This window comes from Pistacia vera, unplaced genomic scaffold, assembly GCF_008641045.1.
Source record: "Pistacia vera cultivar Batoury unplaced genomic scaffold, PisVer_v2 Contig654, whole genome shotgun sequence".
In the NCBI taxonomy this organism is placed as follows: Eukaryota; Viridiplantae; Streptophyta; class Magnoliopsida; order Sapindales; family Anacardiaceae; genus Pistacia; species Pistacia vera.
Genome location: NW_022196506.1, coordinates 408,909 through 428,758, shown reverse-complemented (window position 1 = coordinate 428,758; position 19,850 = coordinate 408,909). Strand labels below are relative to the sequence as shown.

Sequence of the window (19,850 nt, the reverse complement as noted above, 5' to 3'; positions counted from 1 at the left end):
ATCGGCAGAGAAATTACCATAAGCTGACATTAATTAAGCATTATACTTTTCAACGTGCAACTGTTGAGTCTGTAACATGAACTGAGTCTCTTGTTGTGTAACAGAATCGCATCTAGATGTGAGATTAGCTACCACAGTCACATATTTTTAATGCCCAGACCACCATTGATGTACATTAATATAGTTCATCATCAATGACAAGTGTTCCAGCAGCAGTGAGAGAGTCAGCCATTCGTTTCATATTAAGTACATTAAGGAGAAGGATTTGAAATTGAAGCAGAGTATTTACCCTCTGATTTGGACTCTTTGAGTTACAAAGAATTGAAAGTTTCAAAGATTGAAGAGACGTTGAGGCACAATCTAAACTATAACACAGTAAAGCTTTATTTGCCCTCATTCTAGTAGTTGATTTGTGAGCTTATACTCCAATTACATCAAAGATACAACAAAGCTAAAATGCTGCAATTAACAATAGTGAAATAATTCCAAGAACACTCTTATTAAAAATGTATAATTTTAATGTCTTTTGAAACATTGCTATCTCCAGATCTCCGGTGAAAAAATGCCACTCTTGTGTAGCATAATATAAGTAACTGGCCTTCCACTTGTTGTAATATTTAGAATCTCAATGTCCTACGTGTATGGTATGTATTGCTTGTAACGAGCCTCTCTTCCTCTATAAAAGAGAGCTCCCCTTCTTGTACAAAGCAGATCAATTAGAAATAAAAACTTCTTCTCTCTAAATGTCTCTCTCTTAATCATTTATGTATACACAATGTTGTTAAACGCACTCTAACGTTAGCGATTTGCAATGGCCTATGCCATCCCGACTATCATGAGTATTTGTTATTGAATAATTTGTATAGCCCTTCCTCGATTGCCAATATGAGTAGTTACTAGAGTTCTTACTCGACCAGTAGTTTCAGAGTCCTGAAGGATTAGTTGAGATGCACGTAAGCTGGTCTGGACATTCCCGGTCATAAAAAAATATATATTTTTTTTATAAAATAATTTTAATTTGATTATTTTAATACATTTATATTGAGTATGACAGTTTGTAAAATTGGATTTTGTGGTGGGTAAAATGGTCAATTCACACTTTAACGGATATTTGCTAACAGATTTTGGTCGAAGGGAGTTAAGGTCCAATTTTTTAAACCAACATACAGGTGTTTAGTCTAATTCCCAAAACCTTCAGAGGTTTTCAAGTAATTACACCTCATGAGAAATATATAGAAAACAAATATTATTAGAATTTCAAAGCTTCAAATGAATAATTGAAAATACACTAGAAAAAGACGACTAAAATGCAGGTTTGTATGAGAATGAGCAAAAAGAGTATAAATGCTGCAGTTGTTGTGCCTCTCCAGATATTGTTGAAATATGCTCTTCTCAAAGCTATCTTTGTTCTGTTCCAACGATTGTTATAATGTTCTTTCAGTTCCTCGCAAATTTTGGGGTAATGAGATGACTTCTTTTCATGCATATATTTGCAAACATCGGTAAACATATTTGCAACCGAAGCACTGTCGCCCATAGTATTGGAAATGATTCCCTTTCTCACAAGCAAATCCACGTCTTTTTCAGTATAAATAAGGCGATTCAAGAAAAATATATAATTGCAAACGCGAATATCCGATGGGTAATGGCATTGCTCAAAGGCTAAAATATTCCTAAGTAGATGTTCAGTCTCAAGGTTTACATTGAAATGTGGTATTTGCAACTCGTTCAACCATAGGATATCTTGCTTTTGCTTTTCCAATTTTATGTCAAGTAAGCATTCTCTTTCAACACTCTTAAACTTCACTCCTGACTCATGCAATTTCATTGCACAAGGTAAATCATTGATCCATCCCTCCGACTCCTCTTTCGGATGGTTTTTTATCAGGGTACTTCTTCTCCAATCAATGAAATGTTTAACTATCTCTACGGGGGCTAAGGGATTCAAGTCGTGATCAGAATTTGTGAAGAATGAACAAGAAAGCTCCATGAAGGTAGGCACGTAAAGGCCAACCAAAGTTAACTCATATATTCCCTCAAGGACGAAGTATGGAAGTTGATTTTCTAGTAATTGCAGGTCTAAGCGTAAAGTATCTTTTAATGCATCAATTGTTATCAATAAATCACTTCTGTCACGGAATTTGTCTCTTAAGAAAATCTCTAGAATGAAGATAGCATCATAAAGAACCATCATTATATAATCAAGACTCTCAAGCCTGGATATCTCTGCATAAGAATTACGAATATTTTCTTCGTTTTTCTTGATGAATATCAAAATTTCATCCAGTGCTTTATCGATTGTTTTCCGTTCAAGAAAACTTTTGACGTACATTTTTTTTTTCTTTTCCATATTAGCTAATTCTGCTTTTCCATTGTGAAGAGGACCAATTGAAATCAGTGTAGGAGTGAAAGCTTCCGCATTTGGTGAACGAATCTTTTGAGGAACCCGGTAAATACAAGCTTGATGAACATCAGGCTGAGACTCCAAGTTTTTCTCAATATCAATTACAACCTTTTCGGCCAGATCCTTATTTGCAATGGAAGCATTCATCTCCATGCTGATTGATCTAAATTAATGACAAACAAACAATAATTACTAACAATTAATAATCAACAACTCAAGTGACGAATTTTGGGCTGACTATATTCATATTCATTGTGAAGAAAAATCGTGAAAGGAAAAATAATATACATATATATACATGATTAAAACATGAACGAGGTTGCACATCGAATCTATAATCTTTTTCACAGAAAATATATCAAATATACACGGATGGATATGTTACATGATCTATCTTGAATTTTATGAACTGTATCTGTCATATTTATTTCTAAAGTGCTTTGTTTGATCTAAAAATTCAGAATTTTTGTCATAATTTTTGCATTCCCTATACTTAATTATATATCACATACAATGAAAAAGAATAATACAGTCTACTATTTTGATAGATTTTGGGATATGATCTATTTATATGAGGAATAGAGACCTCCAAGAATAAGGGACAGAGAGATTAATTGGTAAAATTCTTCATTGATAACCATCATATAGATTTAGACTATTATATAGCATCACACTTGACTCCAAATGACTCTAATTCGTATTTTAATTGCATAATAGAATAATTATAATTCGTATTTTAAAAGATATCCTAATTGCCTAATTCTACTTAATGTACCATTTTTTGATATTTCTCCAATCATCCCAAAATGGGGTTCCTAACATATTCTACAGTATAATATAATATACTAGGGGTGTTCGGTTCTGGGTACCCTACACTTTTTGAAGGAACCGGAACCGGAACTGGAGCCGACGGTTCCTTGAAATTTGGAACCAGAACCGGAACCGACGATTCCAGTTACTAGGTACCCAGAACTAGAACCTATAACAACGGTTCCGATTCTGGTTCTGGGTACCCTGTAAAATTCATGACCCCCCAAAAGTTTTTAAAATGGTAAAAAAGCCCTTAAAAACTTACAAATACGCCCCCACCTGACACTTGTTAACAAAAATAAAATTACAAATTATAAATTCAAAATTACAAACTCCATTACTTTGTAAAGGTAGATTCTCAAAAGTCAAACCAATTTACTTTAAATGTTATGAAATATAAATATAAATGTATTCAAAATTACAAACTCCATTACTTTGTAAAGGTAGATTCTCAAAAGTCAAACCAATTTACTTTAAATGTTATGAAATATAAATATAAATGTATTCACATTACTTTTTCTACAAAATTTTTTATTAACCCTCCTAATCTTTAATTTTATTTTATATTAGTCTTGGTTTCTGGTTCCTGGTTTTGGTTTCGGTTCCGATTCCTAACTATAGGAATCGGAACCGGAATCGCACAGTAACGGTTCCAAAAATTTGGAACCGGAACCTACCCATTGACGACTGGTTCTGGGTAGGAACCAGAACCAAACCCAGAGTACCCACCGGTTCCGGTTTCAACCGGTTCTTTTGAACACCCCTATAATATACCATGTACATTATAATATTTTCACTGAGTTAAGATAAAAGATGCTATATTTTATTTATTTATTAAAGCCATCTTATTAATCATGGATTTTTGCTGGGCCGCATTCATAAAAATAAATCAAGAACATGAATAAGTAATGAAAAAAGTGCATTAATTAATTTGAACCTGAATACTTCGGTCGGAATTAAGAAAATATTGTGTGGTTGAAAGCAGCAGTTTACCGAGTTCCTCCCCCTGGATTAATATTGTCACAACTCACAGGAATGTGTTACTTACGGCCTATTTGTGTCACCAATGTAGTATTTATAGGGGATTAACAACTTCGCACATTGGGTTTACCGTAATAAAATTAACCCAACACAATGCGATCGATTACTCAACCCAAATTTTTGACGGATAATCCCAAGTACTTTGACATCTTGTACAAAAATCATAATTAAAAGATACTTTTACTGCCCTTCCTTCGATCTCATCACAGCATACCTGTCACTCCTCTTTTCTCAATTAAAAGAAGTTTGCTTGGTTGTCGATGGCCACAAGTGGCCGGCTGCATTGGCCCTGCCGCCAGATCTCGGCCAGCTGTTTGGTTTGTGATCTAGCTTCAAAGGGTGAGGGCATTCTGATCCTTATGAAACAGGTGAAGAAGAAGTTAATGGAGTATTGGACAGCTACGAGGTATTAAAATGAACCTCAAAGGAAAATTAAAGGTGAGATTTCATAAGGGTACTATAATTACAATCATAATTAATTATTGTAACACAACCATAGCTTGTTGCTTCAAACCCAAATGATGAATTGCAGAAAGATTATCAGGCACTTGATGTTTGTTGTTGCCAGACTTTATTAAAATTATACACCTGGAGATAATAAGCATTCTTATTGTATTAAGAATTCAGAAATGATGAAAGATATTACATTGAACAACAAGCTTCCAAACTGCAATATTACTCCTACAGGTGGATAGTCGGTCTACTACAACTATTAATTCAAAATGATTACATAATTTTCTTCATAGAAGATATGGCTTGCATGAGAGCATGCAACGAAATTCCAGCTCCTGTAACAGTGGCGGTGCCTCTCCAAAGGTTCTTGAAGTACACACTTTTTAACGTTGCTTTGGAATGATTCCAAGGATTGTTATAGTGTGCTTTCAATTCAATACTGGTTTTATAATAACATGACCTACTTCTATGAATTTGTAAGCTAAGTTTGTTGAACAAATTCACTACAGAAATATTATCCCCCATACAATTTCTAATTATTCTCTTCCCAACAAGCAAATCCACGTCTTTCTCACTATTAATAAGATAATCTAACATCCTCACGTAATTGAAAACACGAGTATCCAATGGGTAATGACACTACTCCAAAGCCATTATGTTTCGAAGCAAACATTCTGTCCCATAATCAGCCACTACCAAATGAGATGTTTGCAATTCATGAACTTCAAAGTATGAAATCAGCCGCTTTTGCTTCCCAAATCTTATGTCGAGTAACGGTGTTCCTGTAATACCCTTAAATTTCACTCCCGACTCATGCAACTTTACTGTACAAGGTAAATCTGAAATGAACCCTTGCTCTAACTCCTTTCTCCGCGGGAAATTTCTAATGAAAGACTGAAAGAGAAATCTCTTGAATCAAAATCAAGAACCAGAAAACAAGAAATGCAGAGAGAAAACAGAGAAGACGTAAAACTGAACTTTTTGATAAACTTTTTCTAACTAACTTTTCAGTACACGTGATAAGTATTTAAGCACACACAAATTGCATGAACACTAAACTACATCGTTTCATAATAGCTAATTCCACATTTGTCCTCTATTCTAATATNAGATATTCCCAAATTTAATCTAATTTTCATTTTGATTGAAAATCTCTCTTGAGCTCTCATGGCCGACTCTATCTTCTTCATCTTGGGGTGGACTTTACTTTGAGGGTTTTCATCAAATTTGTTGAAGATCTTGAACTCCTTTTCAAGTTACAAAAGTTGTAAAGCATAAAAGGTAACAATTACACCCTTTTAGTTTCAATAACATGTCATATGACCTTATACCAATGTTTTACACCAATTTTACCCTTTCTAAGCATGAATTCTTACATTTACAACAAAAGTTGATAGGTTTTTGACCATTATATACTGCACATAATGCTGACACTATTTATTTTACAATACTTAAAGTTTTGCAAGAATATGTATTAACTGATAGAGCTGTAGCGCTAACGCTAGATAATGCAGCTGCTAATACCGTGACTATCTCTTTATTTGAAAAGAGATTGGATCCGCATGGTGGAGGCAATTTTTTTCACCAAAGATGTATTTGCCACATCATCAATTTGATTGTTAAAGTAGGTTTAAAAGCTATAAATTTGAAGACTGAGAGGGTGCGCGCGGTTATCAGATTCATCATCGACGGTATCAACAAAAGATGGCAAGAGTACATCAAATATTGTAAGCAAGAGGACCTACTGACTTGACTTTTGAAGTTATGTACGGACATACCTATCCGTTGGAACTCAACCTACTTGATGTTGGAAAAAGCTTTGCCAACCGCAAGACAAATTACAAATTTCATCAACCAGAAGAACCATCCGTAGGAAGTTGTTAGCTATGATGATTGGGCGGTTTGCGAACTTTTTTATTCATTTCTTAAAGTTTTTTTTTATGAATCCACTAATTTATTAAGTGGTATTTATTATCCTACTACTAATTTAGCGTTAGATATTTTATTTCAGATTTCTAAAACTTTTGCTAAATATAGATATAATGACATCGTAATGGAAATTGTTTCAAAGATGGAAAAAAAATTACGAGAAATATTGGTTAGATATTCCATTCTTATATGGATTAGGCCTAGTTGTAGATCCTAGATTTAAATTACACATAGTTAATTGTATAGTTACTGAGATAAGCCAGCATTTAGGACATGATTATACGTATTATTTGATTAACTTTAAGCAAAAAATGGAAAGTATTTTTTCTTTATATTAGAGCAGGTACAATGGAATTGGAACTAAAACGTCCAGCAAAGACGACCCTGATGAAGACATTTATCAAGAATCGAGCATGTGGACGTATATGGAACATGGCGGAAGTAGCAGCTCCAGCTCGTACATACATGGATCAAATGAGCTGAATTGCTACCTACAAATGGACATGTTCTACATGACGAAGAAGGAGAAATGTGAGATGGATGTACTTCAATGGTGGAAACAATATCAAAGTCGATTCCCCATTGTAGCCCAAATGGCACGTGACATTTTATCTATACCGGTTTCTACAATTTCAGCCAAGTCAGCATTCTCAATCAGTGGCTAGATTGTTGAAGACAGAAGATGCTCTTTAACCAATGAGATGATTGAAGTGATAATGTGTTTACGAGATTGGACTCATGTAGAGAGAAGACTATAGTTGATGATCTCAAACTACTCAAACTTTTTAGGAACACACATTTGAACGATGTAAATATTGTCGACAATGAATAATTTAATAAAAACAAATTTATTTAATTGTTTATTTGTGAAGTGTGAATATTACATTTATGTTAAAATTAATTAATTAAATTATCTCTTTAAAGTTTAAATTTAAAACACCCCATATTTATAAATAATTATTAATTATAATTAACCATTAATTTATTTATTATTTTTTAAAATTAATTACAAATTTACCAATCTCTCGGGGTGGAAATTTTTTTCGAGGCCCCTAAAAATTACTAAACCCCCCTATTTGGCCCTAAATATAAAAAAAGTTAGAGGTGGAAATAAAATTTTCAGGTCCATAAGACTGGTCCTAAGGACCTATCTAGGCCCTGAAATTTCTTATGGGCCTAGGACCCCATGAGTGACTGGTCCCAAATGGGACCGGTCCCAATAGGTCTAATCTGAACACAAGTGAAAGGATGAAGAAGAATCTTCTTCTACAAGCTCAAGAAAACTAACAAAGTAGAGAAAGAAAAACAGAGAGCACAAAACTGAAAAACTGAAATGATTCTTTTTCTAACTAACTATACAAGATACACGTAATGTGCTTATAAGCAAACATTGCATGACAAGAGTAAACGACATCGTTTTTACAATCAGCTTTTCTCATTTAGTTAATTTCCACTTTTGTCCTTCATTCTATCACTCCCCTATAAACCAAACATTATATACTTCTCCTCTTATCTTCATATTCCCTCTTCATCATAACACTCATTGCACTTTCTTCACATCTCATTTGCAGTTCTGTTCTTCACAACTTGTACTGATTTCTTTTTCCATCAAACAATAATTTTAACTGACTTCTTTCTTCATTAGTTTTTCTATCCTACTAATTCTGCAACTTTTAATAACGAATCTACAACGAGCTGATGAAGTTAGCGAGCTAATTAAGTGAACAACAGCTGATGAAGTGAACAACAACAGCAAACTGATGAAGCGAACAACAATTGATGAAGTAAACAACAACAGCGAACTGATGAAGCGAACAACAGCTGATGAAGCGAACAACAACAGCGAACTGATGAAGCGAACAACATCAGCGAACTGATGAAACGAACAATAGCTGATGAAGCGAACAACAGTTGATGAAGTAAACAACAACAGCGAACTGATGAAGCGAACAACAGCTGATGAAGCGAACAACAACAGCGAACTGATGAAGCGAACAATAGCTGATGAAGTGAACAACAACTGATGAAACGAACAACAATAACGAACTGATGAAGCGAACAATAGCTGATGAAGCGAATAACAGCTGATGAAACGAACAACAACAGCGAACTGATGAAGCAAACAGGACAACAACTTTTAACCATTACAAAATGAATTTACAAGAAGCTGATGAAGTTAGCGAGCTGATGAAGTTAGCGAGCTGATGAAGCGAACAATAACAGCGAACTCAAACATCTCCTCTAACTTTGATCATTTTCAATTTTTAGGCTTTCTCAGTAAACAACAACTTTAACCGACTTCTTTCTTTATTAGGTTTTCTCTCCTACTAATTCTGTAACTTTTAATAACGAATCTGTAACTTTTAACTTTTCCCTTAGCCATTGAAATATATGTCCAGACAAGGGCTTTGTTAGGATATCTGCCAACTGATATTCAGTACCCACATACTGCACACTAATTCGTTTATCAGCAACCAACTCTTGGACGTAATGCACATCTATTTCAATGTGCTTTATTCTGGCATGGAAGACAGGGTTTGATGACAGAGCCCCTGCACTCATGTTGTCACACCACAGAATAGGCGTGAGTGTGTTTTTAGTTCTGTAAACAAATTTTGAATCCAAACCATTTCAGTGGCAGCTTGACACAAAGACCTGTACTCTACTTCAGTAGATGACAGAGAGACCACTTTTTGTTTTCTTGAACTCCACTAGATCAAATTTCCTCCCAGAAAAATTCCATACCCACTGGTTGATTTCCTATCGTTAGTGTCACTGGCCCAATCTGCATCAGCGTATCCTTCAAGAACAAATATTTTATCTCTGGTGAATAACAAGCCATGGTGAATGGTCCCTTGAATGTACCGAAGTACTCTCTTACAGGCTGACCAGTGAGCAACCATAGGAGTCTGCAAAAACTTACTAAGTTTATTTACAGCAAATGCTATATCTGGTCTGGACAGAGTTAAGTACTGCAGGCTCCCCATAACCTTTCTATAGAGATAAGGTTGATCAAATACTTCACCATCCTCTTTACTGAGTTTTGTTCCGAGAGCCATAGGAGTCTGACAAGGTTTTGAATCTGTCATGCCAGCTTTGTTTAGCAGCTCATAAGCATATCTGGTTTGCGTTAAGAGCAGTGAGGAATCATTTCTAGTCACTTCAAAACCAAGAAAGTAGTTAAGTGACCCCAAGGTTTTGAGAGCAAATTTTTTATTCAAATCTGTCACAATTTGCTTAATAAAATGATTATCATTCCCAGTGAGAAGGATATCATCTACATACACCAGCAAATGGATGATTTGAGCTTCTCTTTTGAAGTAGAACAGACTAAAATCAGTAGCAGAATTCTCAAAACCCCAAGACAGTAAAACACTTTTCAACTTGTCAAACCAAGCTCTAGAGCTTGTTTCAAGCCATACAAGGCTTTATGTAACTTACAAATTAACATGCTTTGGTACATGTGGATCAGCAAAACCTTCGGGTTGATACATGTAAACAGTCTCGGTTAGCTCACCATTAAGAAAGGCGTTGTTGATATCGATTTGCTGGATATCCCATTGATGATAAACTGCCAAGGATAGCATGACTCTTATGGTGGCAACTTTGATAACAGGTGAAAAAGTCTCAAAATAATCCAAGCTTGGTGTTTGTTGAAATCCTTTTGCAACAATCCTTGCTTTATACCTTTGCAAAGATCCATCAGAATTCAGTTTGGTCTTAAAAACCCATTTGCTATTTACTATATTCATTCCAGGCATACAAGGCACCAACTCCCAAGTCTGATTGTTCATAAGTGCATTATATTCTGTCAACATTGCATATTTCCATTCTGGTGTATTTAAGGCTTCAGTTGCAGATTTAGGCTCAACTAGGATTGTCTGACTTGATAAATAGGCACAAAGATTGGATGAGCTCAGACTGCTTTTGGACCTGGTCACCATCGGATGAGTGTTCTAAGTATTCTGAGGTTGGAACATAGGAAAACATAAATTAACTTCCAACTGAATTCCTGGAAGCTCAGAAGAAAATTTGTACTCTGTAGGTATTGTGCATCTGTCAGGTGGTTGATCAGTAGATTGATTTCTTTGTAACCTAGGACCTGGAAGAGATACAACTGAAGAAAGTACGACAGGTGATAGATTCTGCTGAGTAGAGATTGGTTCACATGTAGTCGGTTGAGTTCTTTGTAACCTGGAATCTGAGAGAGGCACTGCAGTTGAAACATTTTGCTGAGCTGCAAATGGATTTTGCTGAGCTACAGATGGATTTGAATGATTGTGTAGAGAGGACCTCACTGGTGATTGAGAGTCCGGAGCTTAGACTACACACAACATAGTTGAATTGGAATCTGGAAAATGAACTCCAGATGAAGTATTTTGCTGAGCTACAGGCGCTAACGCAGATGGATCTGTATGATAATGTAAAGAGGATCTTACTGGTGATTGATAATCCAGAGCTTGACCTACACAAAACTCAGGGGAACTTGTAGTTATTGGATTTGAAGAATAGATAGAACAGTTTGGAAGCTGCTAGGAACTTTGAAAGATGGGAGCATTAGTCAGTCCAGCAACCTCACTATCCTCACATGAAACATTCTTGAAATCATTTTTAAATGAAAAATCATACTCATTGAACTTGGCTTGCTTTACAATATACATCTTACCAGATGAGGACATACACTTATAGCCTTTGTGAACTAGGCTATAACCCAGAAAAACACACTTCTTGGTATGGTAACCAAATTTTTGCTTCTGATATGGTCTGATGAAGGGGTAACAACAGCAGCCAAACACCTTTAGATCATTATAGTTTGGTTCTTGACCAAATAATAATGTAAATGGAATTGAATAATCAAGGGAAGCTGAGGGCAGTCTATTCAACAAGTAAACTACAGTACCAAAAGGACTGCCACCAGAAATGAAGTGGCATAGCTGCATGTGCAAGGAGAGATAGTCCAAACTCAATAATGGCTCTATGTTTCCTTTCTACCCGACCATTTTGCTGGTGTAGATAAGGGCATGGATGTCTAAAGAATATGCCATTTTGGTCTAGATATATGGAAAATATCCTAAACTCACCTCCCCAATCTGTTTGCAAACATTTAAGCTTATAATTCAGCTGTTTTTCAACCAAACAATGAAACTTTGTATAGATGAGAAATGCTTCAGATTTAGCTTTCAGTGGGTATATCCACATAAATCTGCTGTAGTCATCCACAAATATGATATAATAGCGAAAACCTTCAGAAGATTTAACAGGGGCAAGTCCCCATAGATCAAAGTAAACTAATCAGAGTAAACTAATTCAAGTGGAGCTTGTGAATGAGAATGAGATATAGGAAATTGTGCTTGTTGCATTTTACCATATTGACAAGCCTCACAAAAAGGTGTTTTATTGCCAAAGTAACTTGATACATTCAGCTTATTCAACACAACTTTTAAACTTTTTTCTTGAGGGTGTCCTAACCTAGCATGCCATAGCAAGGTAGTACTAAGCTTTGCATCTAATATGGGATGAACAGAAGTACAATTATTTGCTGCTAAAACATAGTTAAAACTAGAAGGTCCAGCTTGTGAAACTGAAACTTTGTTTCCTTCGGCATTAAGTGGAAAGCAGAAAGCTAGAACTGCAGATGAGGATGACATAGCTGCATCAAGAGATCCAGCAGATGGCAGAGACATATGCAACTGGTACAGCCCATCTTTTAGACTCCCTTGTAGAAGTATGTCTTTAGTTGTTTTGTCCTTTATAAAGCAATGTGCAGCATGAAATTCAACAATAACATCATTATCCTTTGTTATTTGTGAAATGCTCAAGAGATTTTTGGCTATACTAGGGACACACAACATATTTCTCAAACTCAACACCATAGAAGAGAAATCAGAAGGTATAAAGTTAATACCTGTATGTGTAATGGGAATTGTATGTCCATTACCAACCTGAACTTGAGTATCTCCTCGATAAGCTGATGGAAGAAACATGTTCTGAGGATCTGCCATCATATGGTTTGTAGCTCCAGAATCTACAAACCAGGTCTGATTATTTAAAGTAAGAGGAGTGGCAGATGCAAATGAGGATCCTTTGTCAGATAGACCTATGACTGCTGGATTAGAGTTTACTCTGTCACCAGTAAATGGAGTTGCTAAGGATGATTGAGACATATTATACTGTTGTGATGGAGGTGAAACATACTGTGGTGAAGGAGCACTAACTGAAGTATAAGATGATTGAAACTGAGGAGTGTTTGATTGAGGTGGTTGTGGTCGAAAGTTAAATGTATGTCTTTGGTTAGATGGAGGTCCATATGATGAGTAGGAGAAGGGTTGACGAGGCATGACTCTTGCTGCTATTAATGCTTGGGTCAAAGCATCAGTGTAACTAGGAATTGTGGTGTTGGTTGGGTTAACAGGAAGTGAGCCAGCAATACTCTGATATTCATGATTAAACCGGTGATAGCAGTGAAGAGCAAAATGGCCAGTCTTTCCACATACTTGGCAAATCAGTTTAGGACGAAAATAGGCTCGACCTCTGCCTCGTCCTCTTTGCATGTTAGGACCAAACATCATCATTCCAGGATAATTAGAAAATCCACCATCAGGAGAACCATTCTGTGGAGTCAAGTACTGAGAATGAGCATACTAAGAAGAATGTCGATATTCATGTGGAAATATATTTCCATCATGATGGCCAGTCTGTGAGGTCAAGTACTGAGCAGAAGGATAGGCAGGTTGAACATTTGAATTCTCAAGATGTGATAATGCATTTATTGGTACAGATGCCGTTATATTCCCATTCTTGAACTGAGAACTTATATTAACAGCAGTTTCACTCTGCTTTGTAGCAAGTAATGATGAAGCTAAGTGATCAGAAATATTAGAGTACACATTATGTTGTCTTTCAAGTCGAATTTCATGCTTATGAAGAAGGAATTGAGCTTCCTGTAGAGTAACTTGACTACTTGTTGCAACTAAGTTGGCTACAACAGCATCATATTCAGGTCTTAGTCTGTCTAGTATGTACAATAACAGTTCTTCATCACTGATTAAGACTCCACTGGCTACTAACTCATCACCAAGTTCTTTCATTTTCAATACATACTCATTCATAGTAAGTGCATCTTTCTTAGTACTTTGTAAAAGACTTCTCAAATGTAAAGTTCGAGCCTTAGAGGCTGAATGAAAGTGCAGTTCAAGTGTATTCCAGATATCATAAGTAATAATACATTTCCCAACATGACGAAATATGGACTCAAAAATAGTAGAATTTAACCAGCTCACTAAGAACTGATCAGTTCGTTGCCAAGAAAAGTAGTTAGGGTTACCTCTTTTCTTTGGTTGCTCAGATCCATCTGTCTTGTCCATTATAAACATTGGAGGACAAACTTTCTCTCCCGTGATATGGCCTTCAAGTCCATGGCCAGTGAGAGCTAGAAGAATTTGAGACTTCCAGTAATTATAATTTTTGTCACTCAACTTGACAGAGATTGAAGGAAGTGTTGGCTGTGTAATTGGATTCTTCATTTGAACTGAGGTATTTTCCATCTGTTTTTCACAGAGAGGTTTTCGCAAACAGAGACTTGAATTGAACAGAAAACGAAAAACACAGGATCAAATCTTTTTCCAAAGACGTGTGTCTATGGCTCTGATACCAGGAAAGGATGAAGAAGAATCTTCTTCTACGAGCTCAAGAAAACTAACAAAGCAGAGAAAGAAAAACAGAGAGCACAAAACTAAAAAACTGAAATGATTCTTTTTCTAACTAACTATACAAGATACACGTGATGTGCTTATAAGCAAACATTGCATGACAAGAGTAAACGAGATCGTTTTTACAATCAGCTTTTCTCATTTAGTTAATTTCCACTTTTGTCCTTCATTCTATCAACAAGCCATAGGAAGAATACAACTCCAGTCTTGCCCTTTGTTGATGCGTGATTTTGACATCAATGACTCGCACGTGTAAAGTGCTAAGTTGGTCATAGAAATTACACATGAATGATTCATGAGAAGTGTTTATGGTGCTAAGATTATATATGTTTGCAGAAACATAAATAAATGATTGATAAACGAGATTTTTATAGTGGTTCAGATACTTAAAGCAAATCATACATCCACTGTTATTTTATTATTCTTTGACTATTTTTATAATATTGCAGAGAAAAATAATGGAGAAATACTTTGTTTTACAGAGAAAAATAATAAAGCTCAAATTTATACCCAGCTCACATATGTCCAATCTCTTTTTTTTAATGAAGAGAAGTGTCCATTTATACATTTGAGGTCAATGTAATGAGTGCTTTTGTAAGTTGTCTTGACACGTAGGGACCACTTCTTAATCGTTATCTTAAAATATGATAGAATTGATATAAAATATCTCTTGGAGGCGGTTTGAGTTTTTGATAGCTAATATCATCTTATCTTTAAGTATTTGTTAAACTCTGATTAGTGGTGCTACATCTGTTTGTATTTTTGGCACAACACCCTTTAACAAATTCTTGCTCTTAATCATTGCTTTAATCCCGGATAAATCTTCTATAACTGAGACCACGGTAGCCAAATTCCAAATTATTAGCATGTGAACATAACCCGCCACGTACAGGAACAATGGATTCTCACCTGGTCGCATTATAAATCTAACTAGGGAATTTTAAGAAATTGTGGCACATATATTATAGGAAGAGTTAATCTCAAACACACTCCCTGAAACTTTAAAACATGAACTAGAACCTCTGGGAAGTATAAAAACTGTCAAGGACAACCCTTGCCATCTATTTTTTCCATTGAAATAAATTTGATGATGGATAAAATAGACTTTTAATCTTTTGATGATTGAGCATATTTGAATTTTTTTTTTTTTTTCGTTGTTTTTATTTTGGATTTGAAGATATAATTAGTCCAAAGGATTTATTTATTGTATTTGTTTTTGTTTATTTGTTCATTGTATTTTTTGTTTTCTATGTCAGAACATGATTTATGATGTACTGTTGTCAAGTATTAGCCTCAAAGATTTGGTCTTATTGTTTGAATGGGTATTGAAAATCGACGATATTTGATTTGTTTTTTTTGTATTTGTTGTTTTTTATTTTGGATTTGATGATATAATTAGTCCGAAGGATTTTTTTATTGTATTTGTTTTTGTTTATTTCTTCATTGTATTTGTTGTTTTCTGTGTCAAAACATGGTTTATGATGTAGAGTTGTCAAGGGAGGGAGTTGATTATTTTGAATTTCTTTTGTTTCAACTTGTTAAAATCTAAAAAAGGAAAGACACATGTTCCCCTAAGACATTAATTTTAACATTTAACCACTAATTGTAAAAGGCTGTAAGTTTCTAAAATGAGTAAGAATTGAGTCATTAGATGTCTGTAGCCTAAACAATGATTAGTGCTATTATTCATCATGTAATTGTATTACCCTTATTTCAATCAAGATACTCTCATGTTTTGAACTTTTACTTCAACAAATAAAAGTAGGAATATTATGAACTATAATTGAAACACAAGTGAAAATGTACATGGTCTTGACACCCTTTAAAGGTCAAGAAAACTCAAATATTATCCTTGTTCTTTCTAAAATGGTGAAGATTTTTACTCAGAATCCTTTTGAGGAAACAAATTATATATGTTAATCAAGAATACATGTAGCACATTTGGATCAAAAACTTCAAACTCGAACAATAACATTAACATTTCCAGTAATAAAATTAAGATATCCTACTCCATCAAAGGATCTAACACACTCCACCACATTGATTTGATGAGATTGAGTTGTCAAAACTCTCATTGTGACCTCATGAGACTTGCAGGAAAAGTAGATAACAGTATCAACTACAAAATCAAGTAGACTCACCATAGACTGCAACAAGATTAGGCAAGGAATTCCGAATCCGATTCCAACTCCATTTCTCCAATTAAAACCATTATCAGATCCCGAAAATCTTTTGTCAATTCTATAATCAATTACTCCATGATCACAAAATCCGATCGCAAGCCCCTTGAAGACAGCCACTCCAATCCTGCCCTTTATCAAGTTCTTGCTCTTCATCATTGCTTTAATCCCAGATAAATCTTCTATAACCGACACCACGGTAGCCAATTTCTGAATTATTCCGATATAAACATAACCCGCCACGTCCAAGAACATGATAATTGTACCAATAACAAACTTAGTTGTAATAATATCAGTAGAGCATCAACTAGAGGATCATGAAAAAGAGGCTGCACGATCAAAGTTTCGACTCTAAGATAACAAAACTCAGTGGTGAAAATCAGAGCGAAAGTGATCATAACTCGCTTCCAAATCTTCAGTAGCATGCCCCTGATCTTCTTGAAGGTGACATCTTTTGCTGTGTATAAGAATGTAATGGCACAAACGATTGCGGATATAGAAAGAAGAGAGGGGATTAAAATAACAAGGTAATAAGAAAATTGCCACAAGATTGAATATATGAGGCGTTTGGAGGAGAATGCAGAGGAGAAATAATGGTGAAGATGGAGGATGATGGAGAGAGGGAAGATAAGGGTGAGTGTGATTTGGGTGAAGAGTTTTGGTTTGGAGAAGATGAGTTTGAAGGACACTTTGAAGACGCCAAAGAAGCCAAGAAATTGAAGCTCTTGTTGTCGTTTTTCCATGGCCTCTTTTCTGAATAGACCAGATGAGTTATGGTTATAGGTAGAGCTTGTTGATCTACATATAGTGAAAGATTACGAAATCATTTCAGATAATTAATTATTACAACATTCAATCCAATGTAAATGTTTGAATTATTACGCGATTGTAGTGCAGTACGTACCAAAACTCTTGTAATAAACTTTATTGGAAAAATCGAATATGTTTTTTATACTTGTAACTTAATTTTTATGGGGCATTGTTTATGGAGCCAAAAATGGTGTAAACTAGCATTAGCATGACTATGGTTTAGTTCGTTGGACTATAATCAGGTTAATTTCGCAAAGCTTATAAAGCTTTTTCTATTTGACTATTTGAACCCACAATCAATGCATTAACTTAATTATATTTTTTTTGTCTCATACATAAAAAAGTAACGTATATTAATTAGGATGAGGATCCTCTCTTAACCAAAACTTTACATGAGCTTTTAAATATGTTGACATGTGGCTGCTAAGAAAATGAATGGCCAAGAATAATTTTTATTTCTTTGTTATTAACAACCCAAATTAGTCACGTTTCAATCACATTTTGGACGAAATTAAATAAAATTAGTAGGCTGAATGACAGGCACCCACCCATGGTTTGCCGTAAAGATAATTTGATATTTAAAAAGTTTGAAAATGACAAACATTCACTTTTTATCAAGTTCTGTTAATGAATTTTGTCTGTTGAATTACAGTGTCGTAATTTCCTATTTAGCTGTAAAAAAAAAAAAAAAAAAAAAAAGCAAACAAGTGGTGAACATTTTCAAAACCAAAAAAAAAAATAATAATTAAAAAAAAAAAGAGGGGCCAAACTATGGGTGGGGGCATATTTTTTGGCCAAATTAATACTCTTTCTCGCTTGAAGAATTTGTCTTTTGGTTGACCCTTTTTCCCCCACTTGTTTCCCGACCACCATTATTCTGGCTATCTTCTTTACCTAGTTATCTCCTTTGCTCTGAAGCCAAATACTGTACCGACCAAAAGTTTAGCCAAAATTAGGGGTGTGTAAAACCAGATATTCGATCCGATTTTGCATTTTTCTGATCTGATTTGAAAATTCGGATCAGGATGAAACCTGATCCGAATTTGATCCGGATTTCGTTTGATCCGGTTTTGATTTGATCCGAATATTCGGATCGAATAAATCGGATATCTGGTTTTATCCAAATTTGTATGAAAAATATCAATTTATCCCCTAAAATTTTGCATTATTCTTATTACCCTCTACCACATCATCATTTTATTACATTTTGACCCCCAAAGTTGTCATCATATTTTTAAATTGTCCACATACTTTACCACTTTTCACCTAGTACCCCAAAATAACTTCTTAAAACTTGTAGTTATGGACGAAACAGGACCGGATCGGATCCAGATATCCGGTTTCTTTGTGGAGCTGATACGATATCCGATCCGAAATCCAGATATTCCAAAAATTGATATCAAAATCCAATCCAAATTTTTGGATATCCAGTTTTTTCAGATCGGACCGGATATCGGATTTTTTTGCACACCCCTAGCCAAAATATGATTGGTACCCTCACTTTGAAAAACTATCAACATTCCACCTAGAGATGGCAATGGGCCCGACATTTTCGGGTACCCGACCCGGCCCGGCCCGAAAGGGGCGGGCTTTACTCGAGGTTGGCGGGCTTGGGCTTGGGCCTGGGCTTGATTTTAAGGCCCGACCTCGGGTATGGGTCGGGCATGGGTATATCTTTAGGCCCGGCCCGGCCTGACCCGACCCGTCCCGAAAATTTTAGTATTAATTTTACTAATTTACCCTTATACTATATATTTAATTACAATATTATCCTATATATATATATATATATATACCGGCCCGGCCCGGCCCATCCCCAAAAATTTTAGTATTAATTTTACTAATTTACCCTTATACTATATATTTAATTACAATATTATCCTATATATATATATATATATATATTCATTTTTCCCAAACCCTAACCTCAATTTTCATCCCATATTAAAGGTTTAACATGTTAAAATTGCCTTTAAATGAGTTAGATGGGTTTAGTTCAACTTATTAAAGTGGATTTCACCATAACATATTATGCACAGCTGAAAAGTTAGTATAATCAACTATTATGGAGTTTTAATTGCTCACTTATTGCTTAAATTATTTGTGGAAATAGCTTCAATTAATATTTAAAAACCATTTCTAAAATTAAAAATATAAAAAAATTTGAAATTTATTAATATTTAAAAATAAACATTATTAAAAAAGGCGGGCTTGAGCCGGGCCTGCGGTTATAAAAAACCCGTTGGGTCGGGCTTGGGCTTTGCCTATCATACCCGTAACGGGCTTGGGCCTGTGTCATGAGGTCGGGCTTGGGCCTGAGCCAAGGGGTACCCGGTCCTGGCCCGGCCCATTGCCATCACTAATTCCACCTAATTTTTATATTCAAACGTTAAATTTAACAGTCAAAGGGTAATTATGTCCTTTTAACTAGTCAATATAGTAAGAAAAACCTATTTAGCCACCATCTCAATCCATGCGGCTTCTCTTTCTGTCGTCTTTCGCTCCATACGGCTT

General features: G+C 35.1%; 1 protein-coding gene across 1 annotated transcript; it reads right to left on the bottom strand.

The window, feature by feature from the left end:
• Positions 1-1,288: 1,288 nt before the first annotated feature.
• LOC116111922 (UPF0481 protein At3g47200-like) lies at positions 1,289-2,557 on the bottom strand. The gene has a single exon (XM_031398081.1). The coding sequence runs from the start codon at positions 2,555-2,557 to the stop codon at positions 1,289-1,291; it is 1,269 nt and encodes a 422-aa protein (XP_031253941.1).
• Between the last annotated feature and the right edge of the window lie 17,293 nt (positions 2,558-19,850).